This window comes from Barbus barbus, assembly GCF_936440315.1.
Source record: "Barbus barbus genome assembly, chromosome: 42".
In the NCBI taxonomy this organism is placed as follows: Eukaryota; Metazoa; Chordata; class Actinopteri; order Cypriniformes; family Cyprinidae; genus Barbus; species Barbus barbus.
Genome location: NC_136720.1, coordinates 16,059,676 through 16,082,762, shown reverse-complemented (window position 1 = coordinate 16,082,762; position 23,087 = coordinate 16,059,676). Strand labels below are relative to the sequence as shown.

The 23,087-nt window shown below is 36.7% G+C and overlaps 1 protein-coding gene across 3 annotated transcripts in view; it reads right to left on the bottom strand.

Annotated features, from left to right (window-relative positions):
- LOC306861466 (MICOS complex subunit MIC19-like) overlaps positions 1-23,087 on the bottom strand; it is a 69,839-nt gene that overhangs the window by 19,960 nt on the left and 26,792 nt on the right. For 2 of the 3 annotated variants that reach the window (XM_079403717.1, XM_079403719.1), the window contains exon 5: positions 7,410-7,493. In XM_079403717.1, the coding sequence (XP_079259843.1) occupies positions 7,410-7,493 (84 nt within the window). Of the gene's footprint in view, positions 1-7,409; positions 7,494-9,771; positions 9,787-23,087 lie in introns of all 3 variants that reach the window. The other variant, XM_079403718.1, reaches the window with a different exon arrangement.

The following is a 23,087-nucleotide window of genomic DNA, read 5'->3' as shown; positions in this document are numbered from 1 at the left end:
AACATGCCATATAGCCTATAAAACGCTCTCACACGTCTATTATTTTAATATTATGGGAGGAGTAAAATTACCATATGTGGTTTCAACAACCAGATGCATTTACACTTGTCCGGTCGATCTTCTTATCGAGATCTTAGTCTATATGCTGTGTTCTGTTAATGCATGGACTTCCTGTTATTTGAAGCGCACTTGCCATCCAGTAATCGCAAAAAGCTTTGTGCTGTCTTACTTTTTAATAAACAAAGTATCAGCTTTAAAATGCTACGAAATTCAAATGATGCGGTTTGGGTGCTCTTTAATGCGGACCACAAGCGCACACTTTGGGTAATATAAACACCAGTACCCCGCGTCCACACGGTCCGTGTATGCGTCCGGATCGCGCGAGCGGAGAGTATGGCACTTAATGCTCAGGCGCGATCGCTTTAGCACCTCAGTTAAAGCAGCAAGTGAACCCATTATATATTTCGATTTACTACTATGAAATGAACATGATCAAAAGGTAGGCAATAAGAAAGCCTATAGTAGGCTACAACTGTTTTATGTAAAAGCTCATTCAGTGTTTCAAACTGAGGAAATGTATAAAGCTTGTAAACATTGCATTGTAATACATTTACCTCAGAATAACCACTCAGTGTCCATAAACTCATCAGTCAGCTAGAAAAATAACTATAAAGAGGAGCGTTTTGCTATATTTATGCGCTGTTGCATATTAATATTTTTACTTATTCTGTTGTACATGATTCAACTCCTCCTATAAAATTGCATTTTACTAATGAAGAAAAACAGACTGAATGTGTGAAAGACGTGACAACATTTATAGGATGCACTGCACTCAGTTGCCAAGTGATGCTTATGATATTGGTACAGATTCTGTGTAACGAACAATTCTTTGTGACTGTATATTTCAAGTTGTAAAAGACATTTAATTCACACTTTAAGTGAACCTTAGTCCCCCGGTCGACCTGATCATCTACAAGATGGATTAAAATGCTGATAAAGCCTAGAAGAGATAAGACATAAACACATGACAAAATGATTGAAATGTTAAAATAGGGGGGAAAAATAAAATGATAATAATAAAATAAACCACTTTTATTCTGTGGCACCTAAAAAAATAATTTGGCGCCTAAGTTTTTCTTTTATAGGAGCCAATGGCTCCTTACTCGATTTTTTTGTCTGGAGCCCTGACTATGGGATGTAGGAAGATGAACAGCCATCTTGCACAGTAGCAAAGTTCCAAAATAATGTTTTATTTCCCCCTGAGTGGATGCTGACAAGTCTGCCATCAAGCCTATTATTGGAACACAAGCTCTTAGAGTTAAACACGAGATCAGGTACAAGCTTGACTCCGAGGGGCCTGATGAAAGGGAACAACAGCAGTGATTTTAAGAGCATGTTGTGATGATGTAGATCTGATGGGAGGAGTCAGTAGTAATCAGGGCAACACACTAAAAAGGCACTGGCCTGCACAGAAATTGATTACGTGGAAAGTGAGTTGGACCTCCAAACACATGCTCTAAAACCCCATGACCTGAGCGACGGTGTAATTTGGGAGGTCTGCCATTTCCCTTGATTAATGACAGAGTGGGATAGGTGCTGATGTTGATTTCAGAGTTGGGCCACACTGATTTAGAGGCCCCTCCATCAATCTGAGAGCAAACGTTTACCACCCACATGCTCTCTCGCGAAACCCTAAACCCTCATCTTCATTTGCCATAGCCAGAGTAGACTGTAATCAGATTATAATTACAAAACCTGATCTTACACAACATACATCTTAACAATAATTTTCAAAAGTTTTCAAGTTTTACAAAATTAATTTTTCAAGCTGATTTTTTTTTACAATCCTTAATTTTTATTTCATAGGTCCGGGTAACTTATTGAGCGGATTTATTTTGCAGATAAAAATGTTTTATTATTGCATCCTATATGTATTTAAGACATACCAATATCTTTTATCTGTAAAATCATAGTCAACTTTTTACAGAGAGGCTTTGATTTTGCAAAAATGTTGTCCACTTTGTTCTTATAAGAAATAATGATTAAACAGGTTTGTCTGCAAAATCAGTTGTGAGGTACAACAAACAAGTCAAGTGTTCCAACAGACAAAACTGTATAATGAAACACTTTTGTCTGAAAAATCTAAGTCATGTGGCACGACCAACAAAGTGATGTGATCCAAAAGACAAGTATTTTAATAGTAAAACACTTTCGTCTGCAAATCAAAGTCATGTGGTCCAACTATGATATGTGATGTTATAATGTTGCAGCTGTACTACCCTGACATTTTTTAAGTCAAAATAGCCTCATGATTTGAGGTATCATTCATATCTTAGCAAGCACTACTAAAGAATCCAGTCCTTTACCTGTTCAACAAAGCAGCTTTCAGACTCCTTTCTCAACTTCTGTTTACAGGCATTTAAAAATAAAACTTTATTTAATCTGGTGCCCACAGGGGTATTCTGGACTAATGAAAGAACCTCCTAAAAGCTACTCCTGCCACCGACGGTGCATATAGGTGGTGTTTTGAGAAACAGCCCCATGTTCAAATTAAATCTCGCAGGCTTTATAATGAGAGATCTGAGCAGTGGTGCAGTAATCAGCAGGCTGTGTTATCTCTCACAGACCAGAGAGGATGTGGAGGGAAACCCCCACTGAGACAGCCATTATGGCTCAACAGCACGGCGGCCATATTGGCTCTGCAGTGCACTGGCGGAGGTGCGAGACCGAGTTTTAACAAATCAAAGCTGGTGACTGCAAACAGGGAAGAAAAGCAGAACAGAGGCCTGTGGAGTCAACCTTCCATCACTGCCTCGTACTGTGAGAGACTGTGAAACAAAACAGAAAAGTGGAAATGTCGCAAACAAGCACAAATGCTGTAACTCAATGGCATTACATAAAACATCCAGTCCAAGCATGGAAAACATTTTTGGAGTGACATATTGGTGAAATTTCAACTCATATGTGTTTGGAATGACATGATGGTGAACAAATAATAATACATTTTTTTAAGTATTCAAATTTTTACTATGCTTGTGGCTGCCTGGAAGTAAAAACAAGCGGACATGAGTGTGAATGCAAAGCTCAAGCTGTGTCTCTCGTCTAATTAAATTAACGAGGCCTCGTGCAGAGACAAACGCTGTCCCTTTCCAGCGTCTCGTCTACAGTGAGGAAGAGATAATGACCACACACTGATCTCAAATAAAACAACACACACTCTTCACTTAACAATGCTGTCAGTAAGCACTGGAAACAGAAAGACAGAGTGTTACATGCAGAGAAGAGCGATTTACATTCAAATCCATGTCTAGTCTCACTACGGGTTACTACGACCACATCATATAGTGTTGCTAGGTAACAGCCCATGAGAGTCTGAATCAAAGCTTTGAATGAAGAGTAAGTTGTAAACTAAATGCTTATGCTACATCATGTGATGATAAATTTATAAATTTTTATTATGGATTCAATGCACTGTAACATAGGAATAGGTTAACCAGTGAGAATTTCAGGACATACGGGTCCAGTTTTGCTCTTCAAAATGTAATGGAATTGAGAACTGATCAAATAAAATAAAATAAATAAATAAATAAAATAAAACAAATAAATAAAATAATAATAAAATAAAACAAAACAATAAATACAATAAAATAAAACAAAACAAAATAAAAATAATAAATTCAATTATTCATTATTACTATTGATTTATGATACTACAACTACTACTTCTACTACTACTACTACTACTAATAAGGATAACAATAATCAACACAATTAACAATCAACAATTATTTTTGAATCCCCAGAAATTACACACTTCAAACCCAGATTAGAAAAACATTCCCACATTTGTGGTTTGTTTTAATAAATGGTACTTTAATTGAATTTAAAAATATTCCACTATTACAACTTTTGTTACTAAATAAAAGAACACTGAGCTGCAGGTGAAATGCACTATGGGAATTTTATCACTGACTTTGACTGGCTTGGTATGCGATCAAGGTTATTATTATTTTCTTACACATTATCAAGCCAGACCATAACAATGGAAAAAAGGAAGAAGTGTTAAAGAAAAAAAAGAAAAAGAAAAAAACCCTAATTCTGAACAGGCAAACATGCAGCCAAAGACACTGCAGTCAAGTGCCCTTGAGGTAATTTCAATTCCATCGATCAGGCTAAAAACACCGTATTAGCAGCTTTCTTCAACACCTCAGATTCCAGCCCTCAACTGTGATCATGGAGCATTATGAGAAAGACCCAAAACTACTAATAATTCAATTGAGGAGAATCCCCCCCAAAAAGAACTAGTAACAAAAGCAGAGGGCTCAGTTGAAATATGAGATTGTTTTACAGAAAGTATTGAGAGAAAATCTGTGGTGAATATATACGTACAGTACATATATAGATATTCTTTCAGAGGCAATTTGAGTGGCCGCACCAATAAGTAGGCTGGAGGTGGCAGCCGCCGTCTCAGAGCTGTGATGGGCTGTCAGACACAAGCCACTGATAAACGAGCAAACTGAATTGAAAGAGACATGTAATATATATCAGCGTTTTATTCTTCTCTCTCTCTATCTCTCATTCGCTCTCTTTTTCCTTTTCGCTGGTACTGTTACAGTCCAAAGGCTAGGGACAACTGTAGTAGAGAGAGCAAGAGAAAACAGTAAAAACGAAAACACCATAATATTGTGGTATATTAAAAATCAATCCAGTGCTTCCCAAAATGATTTGCTAAGTTGCCACAAACAACATTTCTAGTCACATTCTTTCTCTCCTTTTTTGTTACGTGGAATATTTTGAAGAATATGCTGGTTGCTCTTTTTTATGCAATTACAACGAATGGCCACAAAAAGGACACAAAGCACCATAAAGTATTGTAAAATTGTTCCATATGACTCATATGCTATACTACAAATCATCTGAAACTGTTTGTATGAGAAATAGATGTAAATGTAAGTAATTATTTACTGAATATCTTGATATCTGTCGTACCTCTCCTTGGCATGATCATCAGCAGCAATTTAGCAATTACAGAGCAAGTCTGAGTCTTTTTTTTTTTTTTTTTTTTAATAAAATGAATTCATCAATCTGGTCCACAAAAATAACTCTTCACACTGAATTAAAAACAAAACAAAAAAAACAACAACACAAAAGACAACTCGGCCGCAAGTTGACATTTGCAAATAATAAAACCTATTTTGACTACCTACTTTAATGAATTATTTTATTTTTTTCAACATTTTCAGTGAATAATACAATTACATCTCTTTGACTATTTGTTTTAATGATTTTTTTTTTAATTAATTTATTATTTTTATTTTCATTATTGAAAACAATTATTATTATTATTAGATTACATAATAATATTTTTTTATTTAATTTGTATTATTATTATTAACACACATCCTTTAACTCATCTGCATATGATTGCTCTTGTATATAAAATAGGATGGTATACTGTACATGGTCCTTACTCTTTTCTAAGCCATCGCCTTGTGTAAAACCCAGAGCATTTATTATTTATGATGTCTAACCAACAAATCCTGATTCACCAATCCATTGGGCTCAGACACACTAGAGTCCAGCTGAGTGTGTCTCTCTCAGAAGGGTTGAAGACTGTGTATGTGTTTGTGTATATGTTGACACAGTGTCGGGAATATTTAACAGAGATCGTTAAGTGATTGATGAAGCTGCGAGCGATCAATAACACCTCCGCCTGAGGTGAGCTGTCCTTGTAAAGAGACAGAGAGACTGAACTAAAGCTAGCTGCCGTGTGCAAGATCAGCTAGTTTCATGGACACAGGATAAGTCTAATGACTGACTTAAATGGAGCTTTAAAAGAATATTCTGGGTTATTTTCTAACCTAATGTCTATGGACCGCATTTGTGGCATGCTGTCGATAACCACAGAGTCATCCTTTTATTGCGTGCAAACAAACACAAAACAGTTACAGTAAATCAATCATAATGGAAGCTTTTGAGCAGCTTTTCTGGACTAGACTGGTCCAGATCAGCACTGATTATACTGTGCATTTAGACAACATGTACTGTAATGTAATTGTGTTAAGTGCAGGTGCTCTGCAAGTTTGTTGCAATCATGTTTTTGGTTGTTTCTTCAACAACAAAATTAAATGAATGAATGAATACTAAAAGTCTGAAATGAGGATAAAAAACATTAAAAATCATATTTTGTTTATGTAAAATAAAAAAAAATACATGTAAAATACAAAAATCAAACAACAAATTGGTGTTTTTTCATTTACTAATAAAGGTTTTTTTTCCCCAAAGGTTAGCATACTTGTTTACATATTGGCTGATGTTTAGATGTTTAATTATATATTTAATAATGTGCATAATTTCAAATCAAGCTGTAAATTTTTTCACAAATTTTGAAAATATTACTGAATTGTGTGTATTTATAATACATAAAGTGCTAGCTATCAAATTAGCCTTAACCAGATGAATCTAACATTACATTAAAAAATTTAAATAAAATAAACGTTTCCACCACAGAATGCTATTAATCAGTACATAATTTGAGATTTAGGAGTGTTTATGACATTTTAGGGAATAAATAAATGCATAGATAAATAAAAAACACCAAAAAGACAGACATCTCCTGTTGCGTATATATGCCCAAAGTTTATTGTTACTAAATAAATGTATTAATTTGTAAATGTCATAATTTATTGTTAAAACATAAACTAAAAAGATTACAACCATTTTAAACATTTTAAAATGCTTTTAAAATTTAAGTCCACAAGGCCTAAAAGGCCCATAGTTGTAGAAAAACCCATTAGTGCTTTGCTGATACTAAAGTAGGTAATTTGCCGATTAAATGAGTTGAATGAGCACCAAGAGATATGGTGGCAAAGGGCTAAACTATTGAAACACCTATGAACAGAACCTACACTTTAAAATGGGTCATCACCAGAGATTGACCATTTTTGCACACTTTCACACCCCCCTTCTGGGAGCTTAGTATGTGCATGCCCGTTTGAGGACGAAGAGGCGGAGGTGAGGAGAGGTGGACGCCTCCCATCCCAGAGGCTCAGAGGAGGATCTGACCATGAGCTGCAGGAGGGTGTCAGTTTGAGGACACAACAAATGAGCGAACAAGGTTGCCGAGGGCCTCAGCCACACATTACAGATCAAGACAGCCTGCCTCGCCATGGTATTGTAGAGCAAGACAGCCTGTCTCACCTCTGCCTCTATATAACACAGGACAGGCTGACTCACATTCTGCCTCTATAGCTCAGGACAGCTCATCTCACATTCTGTACCGCACATTAGTGAGTTACTGTCAAGCATTACGGTTATCATATCATGTTAGTGATAATGTAGCGCTTTAGTGTTCATTGCTATATATTCAGGAATTGTGGATAGTGTAACTGCAAATGCATAGGTCATACCCTTTCCTTCAGCTTGGCCACTTGCTCTCTGTAGAAGGCTTCCTGCTTCAGAAGCTCTTTGTCTCTCTCCTCCAACTGTCTAGCCTGTGGAAAACACACACAAATCACACAACTGTATTCACTACACTATAGAGGGAAAAAAAAACATCACAGAGTTTCTAGCATCCCAAAACCACAAAAATAAATATTTAGTATGGCGTTCATGCTGCTCTTTTCCATACAATGACAGTAAATGGTCGAAAGCACTTTAAAAATAATTTAACAGTTGACAATATGGCTTGTTCACTATATTTGAAGCTTCTGAAGTCATTTGATAGCTTTATACGAAGAACAGACAGAATTAAATGTTAATTATAATGCATCTTTCTTATACTCAGTGTATTGTTTCTTGTTTTATTCTTGCTCTAGACCTTTAATCATAAAATATAAAAGTCCATTATAAAAATATTGGTGTAATTTCCATCATCACTAAGTTTTTTTTTCCTTTCAAAAGTTAGTGTATTTGTTTCAATATTGGATATCATAATATGTTTATTGTGCATCATTTCCAAGTGGTAAAATCTGTTAGAAACTGTACAAATATGAATAAATTGGGTGTATTTATAATACATAAAGTTCTAGCTTTCAAATTAGCCTTAGCAAGACAAAAGAGTCTGCCATTTCATTCCAAAAAAATTAAACATTTCTACCCATAATGCTATTAAACGTAGAAATTTTACAGATAAATGTTATTTATAATGCACCTTTCTTATACTCAAAGTTTTGAGCAGTTTCTTAAAACAAGCAAATATAGGAATATTTAGCTGGACACACCATATTTGAATATGCAAACTTATTTTGAAATTAGCAGTTAAATATGGCTTAAATATCTTTTCCTCACAAAAAAGCTATTGCAAGACTTCAGAGGACGACACATGTGGAGCACTTTCATGCTGCTTTAAATCATTTTAGCTCGATAGCCCCTGGTCACCACTTACTTTTATTGTATGGAAAAGATTCTGTTAAATTTCTCCTTTTGTGCTACACGAAAGAAAGAAAGAAAGAAAGAAAGAAAGAAAGAAAGAAAGAAAGAAAGAAAGAAAGAAAGAAAGAAAGAAAGAAAGAAAGCTTTGTAGCAACATAAGGCAGAATTAAAATTTTGGGGGTAGTTAATAACATAACTTGTGTATATTTCTTCAGCCACAATTAGAACTAATCTAAGTCTTTACACATAGCAGCACCATAGATTTTCTCAGTAGCAGCACAGTAGATGCAGTAGAGTCATTATGGCCTCAGGTTGCTGGTATTGTGAAAGATGACACAGACCTTTGATTATTCCAAGGGCATCAGTTCATGACAGGGTTCATGTGGGAATGTTCACTAAAATATCTCTGTGTGTTAGAGGCTTAGCGTGTGTGGATGTAAGAGACAAAGCGATAACATCAGCAGTGGAAGAATAGACAATCTTTATGGTCTTATCCGTGATTCTCTGTCCTATCTCACATGCCTCTCCCCCTGCGTCGCTCCTGACCTTCAGCTACTGGAAATGACCCTCACTAATTTATAACACACTCGGAGAGGAGATATACTGACAACCATGTTTACTGATTTTAATATTTTTATTTATGGCCTTTTGAGCCACAAAAAGTGTATAGGACTTAAAACCGTTTCTGATATGAGTACTATACCCAAATATATAACGCAAGCATTTTTAAATATATTTACCAAATTTTATTTTATTTTATTTATTATTTACTATTATTCTGCTCTTTGAAATCTGGTCAGAAATCATGAGATTAATCACAATTATACTATTCTAGTAACATCCATAGTTTTTTTGTGCATAAATAATCTGCTCTCAACTCAGCACATACTAAATATTAACAAAATAATATTTCAATAATATGCTTTATCAAATCACTATTAACATTCTGGTGGGCATTCCAGTACACAAAAAGTCAGTAAAAATGACAGTGATTTTTCGCAGTGCACTAAAGTGAACTTTAGGTTTTTATTTCTATTTTTGTATTTTTTATGTTGTGCTGGTAATCTTGAAGTTTTGCTAACATATAGCAGCGTAGAAGCAGCATTATGCAAAAGTTCTGAGTTATAGATAGAGCAATTCACATTCAGCCATGATTAATTTATTTCATAAGCAAAAGTGCCTCAACAATGAAAAATAATTTCTTAGCTGGTGTACAAACACAATGGCAAGAAAATGACATCAAACAAAATTCCAGCAGTAAATTACAGAAAAAGAGAGCGAAAGAGACAGAGAGAAAGAAAGACAGAAAGAGAGAGAGTCTTTTAGGCATGCAGTACTGCAGCAGGAAGCAGGTTGAGACAGATATGGGATGTATAAATCAAACCTCTTATGCCTTACCTTTCTCTCCATCTGCTTGAGTGAGAGAGCAGAAAGTAAAGCACACAGAGAAAGAGAAAGAGAGAGAGAGCAATTTAACGATGAAGTTCCTATAATTACATTCAGCATTCAAAGGCTGAAGCTCGCACACATACATACACACACACACACACACACACACACACACACAAACTGCGGTGTGAAGCAGTGGGGTGTTTACTGTAGTGCAGGGACACAGAGACTGCTTGATCTGCTGTGTTATCAAACACTGTCGCAAGGTGAGAAAGAACTCTTCACAACAAATCTCATCTAAAATCTAAACCCTATAAATCTGATCTAATCCAACTCTAATCAGAGCAGAGCAATCTCCATCAAAGCTTAACTCCAGCGCTCATGGAGGCCTGTGCCGCTGATGAACTTCTCTCCGACTCATATATATAAAAATATATGGTATCCCCATATGGTAAGTCTGCCACGATTTCTAGGTCACTAAGAGGAGATAATAATCCCAAAGAAAATTTAATTTCTTCATCTTCTCACACACATACACACTAAATTCTCATTCATTTTGTTATTGGAAAGGCAACATTACCACATGATATCATTATAACCAGGGGTGTACATAAGTTTTTCGTTCTGGTTCTCTTGAGAGCACCTGGAGATTTGGTTTGGTACTCACACGGCACATAGTGTGACCCATTAAATGTATCTATAAAAAATTCAATAATGACTGAAAAATCTGTAACATTATCTCCATGAAACTAAAACCACAATGCCTCTTACATGCGCACACACCAAAATTACCAATTATCCACTGAGATTTCAATGGACGGTGGCCATTAGATAACAGCATGAAGCCCAAATGTGTTGCAAAAATAAATCCAAAACAGATATCTGGCTACTGGTAAGCATTATCTACTAGCCAATGTAGTTTACGAGGCCTATGTGATATCATCTGATTTCACATTGTTCACAATGAGACAAACGACATGTGTTAAGAAATTAAACAGGGTCGGTTTTGATTTAACATTTCAGGTAGGTTTAGAGCGGCCCATGACACACGTGTGGGTGTGTATAACACGGTTAATAGCAACACAACCACAGTTTAATGTAGTCCCACACCTGCAGCAGTGAAGACGGACAGAACTGCTCTCCAAAAACACCCACAGCCCTCGACAGAACCAGTCCAACCCTCTGGCAGAACAAATCTGACCTCTGCACTGTTCCCCTCCAGTACTCACACGTACACACAGACACATTCAAGTCTGCGAGCCAATCGAGGCCCTTGCGTGGGCGAGAAGCATTGTGGGTAATCAGTCAAGGAGACATTATGGCTCCAAATTTTCTATGGAAAGAAATGCAGCTACTGCCATTGACCTTGAGCACACACACACACACACACACACACGGAGCAGCTGCATTCACAGACCAGTAGGTAAACACAGTGAAAGCGTATCGAATGAGCAATTAAAGAACAAGGAGGCGCTGCCACCGATGTGCGCGTGGGGAATTTCCCTCTCATTCAATGCATCATAGAGGGCATATGGCAGCCCTCCGTTGCTCAGTCACACAGACTGTCAGGATTATTCCATCACATCACACTTATTCAGTCTCCTGCAGGCCATATAATCACATTACACTGCTAACAAAGGCCCCCGAGTCACATGACCAATCGCTCGCTATTATCCCGCTAATGATGAACAGGGAGTGGGATGGGAGGCTGAGAAATGAAAGTGAAACTACAAACATTGAGAACAAGAGACGGGGAGGATGGGAGGGAGGACAATGAGAGTGATTTATCATACAAGATGTCACACCTCTCGTGACGTGTTCGGATTGAGAAAGAGACGGAGAGAGACCCACAGCAAACTGCAATACCGCTGTTCTACAAAGATTATTTTTCTTTTATAAACAAACTGGTGACTCCCCATCAGAAGAGAAGTGGGCTTGAAGAGAAACGATCACTGTTTTTTCCACTTCAGGCCCAATATAGGTAGCGCTATAGTTAGCTCCTCGAAGTCCAGTCTGTTAGCGAATCCTGCATCACATAGTGACTAATTCTCAAAGCAATCTGTGTTGAAATGTGCTGCTCAATCTGTTTAGATCAAACTGAAATGATAGCTAAAAATAAACAAACTTCAGACCATTTCGTCCAATTTTTTTTTGCCGCACCTGTTATTGGTATGTGAAGTTTGGGGGGAATTTTTTTATATTATATTAGAAATATATTTGATATAGATAAGATTTTTTAAATATACAGAAATAAATTTCATTCAGATGTGTTGGCATAGTGTTCTGTTGAGGATTGGGCATCCCCAATTTTTGGTCATTAGATACGTCTTTACTAGGTCTGTATGTCTTTGATTTTTAGAGAGATTTTATTTGAGCTATTACTGTCAGACTTATATTATATTTCTGAAAAGTTACTGGCCTTATTAGCCACATCCAATTTTTAAATTACATTTGGCGTTTGGTTACTGTTTATTCTGGGCCAAGTTTCCAACATTAGGATTCTTCAGAAAATAAATGCAGAGGTGCAGGTGTTACTCACAGCAAAAAGTTTGACATTATTTCCTATCTTTTTTAAAGATGTTCAGGAGTTTAGAAATAGAAGTAGCTGAATAATACTCCAAAATAAAGTTATTATTTCACTGCGACTGTGTGTGCCAAGTTTTCAATACCAAATAGATATTGTTGATGTGTGAATGTGGGAAGTTGTTCTCTATTTGCTCATCTGACTTGTGTCAGTAGTTCAGAAGGAGTGGTTTTTGCAGCTTAGTTTCGATACATTGTTTTTTTGTTTTGTTTATTTGATTTTTAACACAGTGAAGAAAGTTTTGAGTTCTGAAAGTACATGCTTTCAGAATACAATGAACTGTTGTTTCAAAAGGTCAATGAAAATTTGATTCCTCATTATATGACCATTAAAAACACTGCTATCCCTGAGACTATTTTTGTGCTGTGTTGTCGCCCACTCACACTCATTATAACAAAAACTTTCATTGCATGATTCAATGGAATATTCGGGTTATTTTCAATCTAAAGTCTACTCACAATGCTATAAGTGCTTCAACAAAAAATACAATAACTGTAAATGCATTTCCCATTCGTCTATCCACATAGATGGATGAGCCAGACACCCAGTGTGCCACAGACAGACATTAAGTTGACTATAATCTAAGCCATTCTTTTAAAGACACAACCAGAGCTATCAACAAAGGAATCTTCTGTAAAATGAGCAATAAAAACAGATGTCCAGTGACATTTATCATTCCGTATCTGCTAAGTGAGAATTCAGCACTGCCCAAAGCAACAGATGGGCTGCATTTCCTCCAGCTCGTAGAAAAAAAAAAAAACGTAGACAGATATAATACGTCAAAAAACTTTGTTTTAATTGCAAGCTCGCCTCTTCCCACACAATCTCCGCTCTTGCACGGCAGGATGACTTCGGCATCATCGCAGCAAACCCCATGGTGAAATTAAACGGGTCATTTAGAAAGAAGTGTGTCTTGCTGAATATCAATTAGCTGCAGCTGAATAATTAAGAAGAGCAATGTTTTTAATTAGCCGGGTGCTGCAGAGTTTGAAATAGCGTGGAATGTACCGACATAACAGGTAAAAGCATGTGCTCCATCAGGGAGATATTTAAAAAATGTATCTTTCTTCCTATTTCCATCCTTCTACAGTACCTCCATTCTCCTCATGTTGACTGATTTGTCACCTGCTCTCCTACGCAGAGTACAGTGACGTTTCGGCAGCTCAAGTTGGGTCTGGAAGGTTCGTGCCTTCCCTCATCTCAACCTGAGGCGAACACGGTCCTAACGAAGCGGAAAAAACGCTGGCAAGCAGAGACCCACACATGAAACAACAAATCAAAGCTCTTTGTTAAAAACGGCGTCTCTTTCACCATGACCTTCGACGGCTGAACCGAACAAGGTCAGAGTTACTCAGGCCCCGGCATCCATCACAAGGAACTCAGTTGCCAGAACAAACTCAGGAGTTCACCCGTCCAGCAGGCACAGGTCAAAGGTCAAATGTCGGGTTACAGCCAGCCTGTTCAGATCTAATTTGCACTGAGAAGAATGGGAATAAAAGTGATAATGAGAGAGCGTAAAAGTGCAAGTTGGAAGTAAAACATGCAGGTTAGAAATCGAGAGTTTGATTTTGGAAGCTTCCAAAAATATGATCACACCAAACAGTTTCGGGAAGCTCAGTGCAGATAAAATGTCAACGTACCTTTAACAAGCTTTAAATTATGCAAGGCAAATAAGGTAGTGCTTGAAGATTTCACACAGTTTCAAGCGAACCATTTTTCTCTACGGGATGATCCTTCGCCCCCTTGAGATCACATCCTGCTAAAAGGTGTCTGGGAAGCTGGTGTATTACCCAGCAGTCTGTGCTGCTATGACAGGAAGGGTCAGTGGGTAATTGAGAGGGATGCTGAACAGAGGTCAGAGGTCATTTTTGCGTAGGCAGAAGGAGTTGACGGCCCCCTGTGTAGGACTGGACATGTCCTCCACTGAGACACAAGGGGAAAAAAATGAACTGTCCTGGCAGAGTCCGGGCCTCATTTTCTGTGAGCAAAGATCAAATTAGCGGTCAACCAGAAGGCCTGTCCTATACTATTAAAGGGACCAGATACAAAGATTTCCCAATCAGACTTGGTGCCCTATATCCAAGACCCCCACTCTACGAATGGCTTGGTACTCTGACACCACGATCGATCCAGTGCCCTAAAACACACAAGCATGCGTCTCTGTCCACCTGTCAAGAAGTATCTCCATCCGATCCATATGAATTGACAAAGTCACCCCATTTGCACATAGACAGATATATCAAAATTAGTGTCTGGTCTGGGAATATTGTCATTTAAATATTGTGTATTCTAATCTGAAATATTGCCCATTTATATCTGTTTCTTGTTTAGTGCAAGTCCTTTTCCTAAGGTCATCAGATTACCAAATATAATCAAATATGCCCAGATTGCCCACTCTGAGTGGTTAAAACAAAATAAAACAAAACAAAACAAAAAATAATAAAATAAAAGGCTAGCTAGAAGCTATGTTGATGAATAAGGGCCATATCTGAAATATAATTTTTCTCCCTCCCCACAAAACATATATCCAGATCCATTTTCATACGCAGGAATACATTTTATAAGAAATATATTTGCATATGTTTTTTTCCAGCATGAACAGCCAGGTCAGAATTCATTTTTTACATGAATTACATGAACGGAATGTGACATTCTGCATAATTGCGTGCTATATTTACCCTTGCTGTAAAAATGAAGGACAGTGAAAACAGTTGGTAATGCGATGGCAAGGTGTTAGACCTGTATATAAGGCATCCATGATATATGGAATGCCTTATTATTCATTAATACAATTTTTTTTTAAAGTATTATATATAAAAATTGGTATTATAAAAAACAATAATAATTAACTGTATTGATAAATTATAATGCATAATATTTAATAAATTTCCTATAATACACATTAAACTACTTTTATTATTATATAAAAGTATTTTTATAAAAATATATGTGTATGAAATAACATTAGCAATTATTTAAACCGTAAATACAGTTTAAATTCATTTAATTTAATAAAATATTTATTGAAATCCTTAAAAATGTATTATATTAAGAAATTATATGAATAAATGAACATTTTTAAATGCCCTTTTTGCTGTTCAGACCAATTAAAATGTCACGTGAACAAACTCAAAAAATGTTGAACATGAGCACAAATTTTGGTGGAGTGAACATAGCCTAATTTATCCATATGCTAAATGGCTGTACGTGTCATTGAGGTTTAGAGCCCATGCCACTGTCTCTGCCAGGCCAGCTGTCAGTCTACGGGTCAAGTTCGGACCATCCCGTTCACAGAGTTTGATTAATTGACTGATCAGCAGCCCGAGGTATTAACTGATGGCTAAAGCACTTTTCTGCTTGTGTTATCTCTGCTGAGGCCATATGGGGAAAACCATGGGGAAATCAAATCATCAGTCACGTTCATGAAGAGCAGTCTCTAAGGAGGGCTAAGCCATCTATTACCACCGAGAGAGAACAGCCGAATAAAGAGGAGAGAGACACCCCTGCAGACAGAGAGGAGCAGAGGTAGACAATAGAGCGGAGATCCAGGACAAAACAAAAGAGTGTTCCTCTCTCTAATATCCAACTAGAGGACACACGAAGGGACCCAATTGCCTTTGGAATAAAGTTCGTCCCTCAAGGGAATGAGGGAACAAATAAGAGTGGAGAGAGAAAGGGAGAGACACAAAGACCAAGAGAGAGGGTCAAGGTACACCCGAGATACATAATTGAGAGAAAAAGAAAGAGAAGTGTGGCTGCCCTTTCAGACATGCAGTTGACTTTGGATTTCATGCTGATGGTGACCTCATGACTTTTGTGTGTATGACCTCAGTCAGGCAGTACTGTAACGAGATGGAGCTGTTTACATATTCATGTCCACTGGGGCCTTCTGGGTAAAGGAGGGCTGCCCTCGGTATCTCCCAGTCAAATTTATTTCCATGGCAGTTCAAGGTGAGCCTTGTTTGACGATTTCTGTCTACAAAAACTGATCTTGTTTCCTTTTTCACCTGTGATGATCAGAGAGACATCCGAAATGTTTCTCCTTTAATGCGCCACCTCTACTTTTTTTATTGCAGTTTTTTGAAGAAGACAGGAACTTGAGTAACCAGAACATCAAACTTCCTCAAGCACCTTGGTGCAAAAAAAAAGAAGCAAAACAAAAAAACAAGCCAAAACACAAAACAAAAAAAACTAAAACTAAACGGAAATGCAAAACAAAAACACCAAACCAAAAAGCAAAAAACAACAACAAACAAACCAAAAAGCAAAACAAACAACACAAAACAAAGCAAACTAAACTAAAAAGCAAAACAAAATAACAACAACAGCAAAAAAAGGCATTAAAATTAACATTTTAATGTACATTTAATATAAATCATAATTTATTATAAATTATGCATTTGTACTGGGCTTTATATTAAATTATATTTATTTTTCCTTTAATAATAAAAATGAACTTCTGCTTTAGCTTTGGAAACGCATATTTTTGTTGAATGTATATTGTAACTTCTAAACAAAAAGTATATAAAATTCAAATTATTATTCAAAATCAAATATTAAATGACAGACCATATTGAAGACCCCTGTTGTTGTAAAAGTTGAAAACCTTACAAATGCCTTAGCAACCACATAAAACAACCTAGCAACTGCACAGCACTACACTAAAAGACTCGGAACGTGTATAAACAAAAATATTTCAGATATTATTCCAAGTTATTCTGAGAGATACACTTTCGCACACACAAAAAGTGGGAGTTAGAATTTAGATTGTGCTAAAAGATTCTACTGCAGATCTGTGACCGGTGGCAGGACAGTAACTCCCACGTGGCCGCTCTCTCTGTGCTCACATTTGGGCATCTTCCCAATTAAAGGCAGATAAACAGCAGGGCTGTGCTCTCACCACACTCTCAGCAATTACCAGCGTGCCTCAATTCACTGTGGAAAGTGTTGTCTTAATTTGCAAAAACATGTTTTTTTTACTATTTTGCTAATGCAGATGACATGGAAACAAAATGAAACTGAGGCAGCTGGTAGCAGCAAGTCCACAAAGAATGAATCAAGGGTGAATAAAGCCAATGTCAATATGGGCATTAGTGGAAATCTAATTATGGCATTTGTCCATCTGGAGAAACATCGTGAACTGGTCCATTCGCATCCGAGTACTGCCCTTTTCACCCACAGACACATGTTCCATCATGTTTACTATGTAAATTTAGGAAGGGATAATGTACAGTCGGCCGGTCGTTATCGCAAAATGAACCCAGACGGCGGAGCAGGGGTCTTAAATCACCCTGAAAGGGTTTATTTTGCCATAATGACCGTCTGACTGTACATTATCCTCTTTATTAAAAGTCTACTTACCAAATAAATGAATATATAAATAGACTTACAATATTGATTTGAGTTCAATTATTTAATTATGTGAAAAAAAGAGACCGTGTAGTAGGAAAACAAGAACAAGCTCTGCGGTCTTTAGAAAAAAATATTTATGCGCAGGATTCCAAAACTGACCAATCAGAAACAACTATTTCAGAAATGTGTATAACAATTGAACTACTACAGATACTTCAATCTTCACTTTATGCCAATGTTCTTCTTTTTCTCCAACTCCGTGTCCTTCACCTCAGCATCAAGTCAAAATACACCTTTATTCATTGTACTGCTCACAATGCTTCCGGCGAAATTTAATTGCAAATCTACGCTCATAATGAAGTGGATAATCAAGGATTAGGGTGGTGGATAAGGAAATCCCAGATCACAACAGCTATATTCCACTTATTTCAGTCTTTCTGGAGCTCTGCCACCTTTGCCGAGAAAGTGATCCCCCCCCCCCCCCCATTTTATATAACTGGGGAAAGTCAGTTTCAAGATTTAAAATGAGGTCTAAAAATAGCAGTGTTTTCAAATACCTTATCTCTCTAGAGGCACGGCTACATGCAGAAACCCTACTGTTGCCTTTTGGGCTGTAAATTGACTTCACAAGCTGCTCTGTCAGAAAGCAGCTTTCCTGACACCTGCTGCCATCCATCAATCCAACCCTGGCCGAAGCGCGTGGAAACGGGCGGCCGGCTGAGCCAATTAGCTGCCGGGGTGAGCACCGGGCACCGGTGCCAACCGGAGACCCAGCCAATTAGGGCCAGTTTCAGAACACTGGCACTGCATGTGGGCAGCAAAGGCTACAGAACTCAGTGAACAATGGGGAATCAGCAGGGAGCCCAAGCCTAGGAGGAGATGAGGGAAAACAGACACCGAAACGCACAAACACGAAGCGGGATTGTACGTTACACACCTAATTTACTGAAACTGAAACCAGCCATCCAAACACCCACACATTCACATGCTCAACATACACGGTTAGTCTTCAATTACCATAAATCCAAAAAAATACACAAGCCTACCTCACTGCATTGGCTCAACATCATTTTGCAGAGTCACAAATTGCATCCATTGTTGGCACATGGCTCTTAGTTTGCATGTACTGCCATTACAAAGCTATCTGATATAATGGTGTTGGGGGAAACATGTTACATAATGCATAATCAGACAGCCTTTTCCAAGTAATAAAATTAAACGAATGAATAAACTATTTAATTTATTTACAGAAAAAAAATTATGAAAACTCAAAATAAAGCAGTTAACTGGTACTAAATTAAGGAAATAAAATCTAAATGATTTTACAAATAAATATTATTAAATCAATTGTTTATTTAATATAATGTATATAAAATGTAAATAAATAGATAAAAAGCACCGTCAATGTGAAAAAAAACCTGCTTCCAACCAACATGTTTCTCAAAATAACTTTTATTTACATAATTTTTTCAAATTATTCTCTGCATAAACTTACATAGCCTTAATTATTAATATTGTTTAAGAATCAGAGACTTTGTAGACATTTCCGAGTCTGTAGTTTGTCCAGAGCATTGAATCTGCCCACTATTTGCATGAACAAAAATATCTCTCAAGTTCTTTGGTTTTGCAGCATGTTTTAATTGATCTCCACAGTGGTTATGTGATGTTGAGATCAACTCAGGACAACTGAGAGACTTTTACAGCATCAAAAAAGACTGCAAACAGCCATTTGATGCTCAAGAAGGCAAAACAAGATTAAGAAGCAAGGTTATGTAAACTTTTAAACAGGATATTGTAAATCAAGATATTTTGTCTTGGAAGATATGTAAACATCTGTTCTCTATTAAACAGGCTGAAAACTTATAAGAAACCCCAACCTGTATGAATACTAACACATCTCCATTTATACTGCAGATCACACACAAAAACATCCTGCCCCCCACCCCCCACTTAAGACTAAAGATGAAGAAAACTCATTTATCAGACCTCTTAAGCAAGGTAAAGAGGGGGAAAACATTTTTTTCCTCCCCAAATACCTCCTTCTAGTACATCCAATTCAAAACCAGCAAGTCCTCTTTAATACAGTCAGGGCCAGTCAGCTGTATCTAAAATGTAACAGCGTTTGAAGCACGCAGATTTGCAAGGGGGACGCTTGCTATGGCTGGCGCTATTTGAAGGCTGCCAAAAAGAAGAGAGGAAGGAAAAAAAGAGAGAGAGAGAGAGAGAGAGGTTGGGGAGGGGGACATTTGTACTCTAGAAATACAAGCTTAACTGAAGTGGCGTCTGCAGACCATCCAACCATCAAATAAAAACATCTGCAGACTCTAATAGGTAGAGCTGATTGTAGAAGCAGAAAACTCAATTTGAGATCAGAGGGGGAAAAAAAGCTTTAAAAAAGTTCAGCCATAGTTCAAACTATTAACGGATATTAAGGTAATACTGTTTCGTTAAAAGTGCAGTTACATAAAAAAAAAGATTAAAATCATGTGCATTCACATGAAATGAAGACTTAATTCAGTAGTCAAAAAGTAATTAACAACACTAATAAATTATAGGAATAAATTAATCATGACTAATTGTAAATGAAACCGTTCAATAAGTATTCACCCCATTAAGTTCACTGTAAACAGGAAAATATACTAAGCACACATGAAACAATTACCACAAGAACAAATTTGATTTATTTCTTTTAAAGGATGGTAATTATTTTTACTGTGGCTTAAGTGTTAGTTAAGTGTTAAATAAATGATGAATATTTTGGCACAATGTTTGAGACGCAAGAGCTTTACACAATCAGATAATTGCTAAACACTTTCGGGTGACTGCAAAAACAACAATCCCTGGTGATTTGCAGGGTGAGAAAATGTCAGGCATTTTATGCTTTCTTAGGCGCACATTTCAGGAGCTTTTGCAAGACTGTCTGTTCTTTTGTCTCAACAAATCACGTCGCCAGCCATCGAATAAGTTGCATCGGTCACTGGGTTGGAGATTGATGACTCTGCGTTTGATTGAAATGTTCACCCCAGGGTTTGCCAGTGTCTGAATGAAATGATATGCGTTGTGATTGATTGGCTGTCCTGAAAGATCGCTAGAGGGCCAGAGTCAGTGAAACCCAAACACTACCAGACTTGACGAGTTTATTAATGTCTAGAATCGCTGACAGCATGTATGGTCGAAGAGATACATGAGAACTTCTCTTCACAGTGCAGAAATCATGAAATGTCATTGCAATGCATCTAAAATGAGCAAGTTCAATATACTCAACAGGTCTATGGGAAAATGACACTCTAGTTAGAAGTCTGAGGAAATACAAGCGATTATAACATCCATTCTTGTCTCCACCAAACAAGCTGATGAACAAAAATCCAGAACCCCAAAACAAGATGGCTTACCACATAAGTGTACATTGCAAGCAGTTTTAAAAGCTAGCAAAAGTCAGGGTCTTTCGGCTGAAGAAAACAGAGATTTGTTACAAAGCTGGTGGGCTTGGAGGAAAATGGTTTCAGGTAGAGTCAGTGCTCTGTTTGAGAAGAAGGACAACCATCGGAACAGCGACCTCAGTGCTCTTGGCTTGGGCGAGATAACTGGAGAGGCTAATTTGGGCGTGCGAAGACTGGTCCCGGACAATGCAACCGGCGCTAGCACTCAGCACTCAGCTATTGTACGTGACAAACAGTGTCTGAAGACCAGAGCATGGTGTGAATTCTGACGCGAGTGGGATCGATAACTCCTTGAACGAGGAGAGGAAAAATAAAATGCTCATAGAGCAGCACTGGGCAGCTTAATAGTTCACAACCTTTGAAATACAAGCTGTGTTTCTCAGGCATTAGGCTCCAGTCATCTCTGAGAAGCAAGTCCTGGAAATGTGGTTTTCATTTGGTTGCCAAAATCAATTTTTTAAACCCTTTCTTGAATATTCACAATAACTGCAATGACAAAATTACACAACTGTGTGATGATTGCATACACAAATAAGTTTCCAATAGACTGTATCATTAGATTTGTTTCAAAATCCCACAGTCTAGTAAATTATGAATATGAGAGTAACAGCATTAAAGTTGGTTATTATTTTAACAATAAAAATTTCTGAACTTAAAAAGCTTAAAAACGGCTAGTAAGATCATATATAAATAAATTATATATATATATGTATGTATATATATTTATTTATTTACATACATCGATACTTTCATCAAGGACACAATAAGTTAATGACAGTATTTATATTATTATTATTAAAATACAATTTTTTTTATTATTTCATTTGCATCTTCACTTAAAAATTATACATTTTTCAGTTCGGTTTAAGTTTTTACAACAACAACAACAATACTAATAATTATTATTAAAATAATATTAATTATATATCAAATAAACTACTTTGAAAGAATGAATTTAAAAAAAATAAATTAATTAACACATTTATTCAGCAAGGACACATTCATTTGATCAAAAGTGACAAATACATTTGATAATATTACAAAAAGTAATAATTTCACAAAAAATAAATAAATATCCATTTCAAATAAATGCTGTTCTCTTAAACAGTTATTTTAAATTAAAAACAATAATAATGTGAAATATTAAGACACTGAACTTTTGATGAATACAATTATAAATAAATTGAATAAAATTAGCCTTGGTAAACATAAGAAACTTCTTTAAAAAACATTACAAAAAGTCTTAATGACCCCACACTTTTGAATGATAGTGTATATGTAAATTATTTAATTACATAAAATATCATCAAAATACTGTAAATTCAATTCAAATATCTAATAAAGACATACAAACATACATAATAAAGACAGACAGACATAGAATTTAAAAAAAAATCTTTCTCCACTTCTAAATACAAGTTACTATCAAGATCCAAAAGCAAACCATCAAGATGTTTAGGGTCCAACAGAGTTCTAAAGACAAAGTCGAGGAAATCCTGCTGTCCATACGACCTGCCTCGAACCCAAGAGAACACAACTAATATCGTAAGAACCCAGTGGCCCGTGTAAATGTCCCATGAGTGAGCGTGTACACCACCTGGCTAATGCACTTGTAAAGCAAACTGCACAAACCCTGAAGTGTGGCTCTTACTCGCAGTAAGAATGCATTTCAAAAGCCTGATTGATGTTTAATGATTGAACGCCTTGCAGTCAGGCAGAAACGCGCTCAGAGGAAGGAGCTAGGACAAAGGACTTAACAAATCATCTTTGAAAGGTCCATCTATTCAAAGTGTGCTGAGAGCAGCAGAACCATGTACTACCCCAGCAAGGACTTTCAAACACTTATTGATGTTTTGGAGGCAATTTAAACTCATTTCAATTTCCAATTACTAACAGGTTGAACATTACTTTATGATAAAAGAATAATGTATTGATCAACTCACTATATC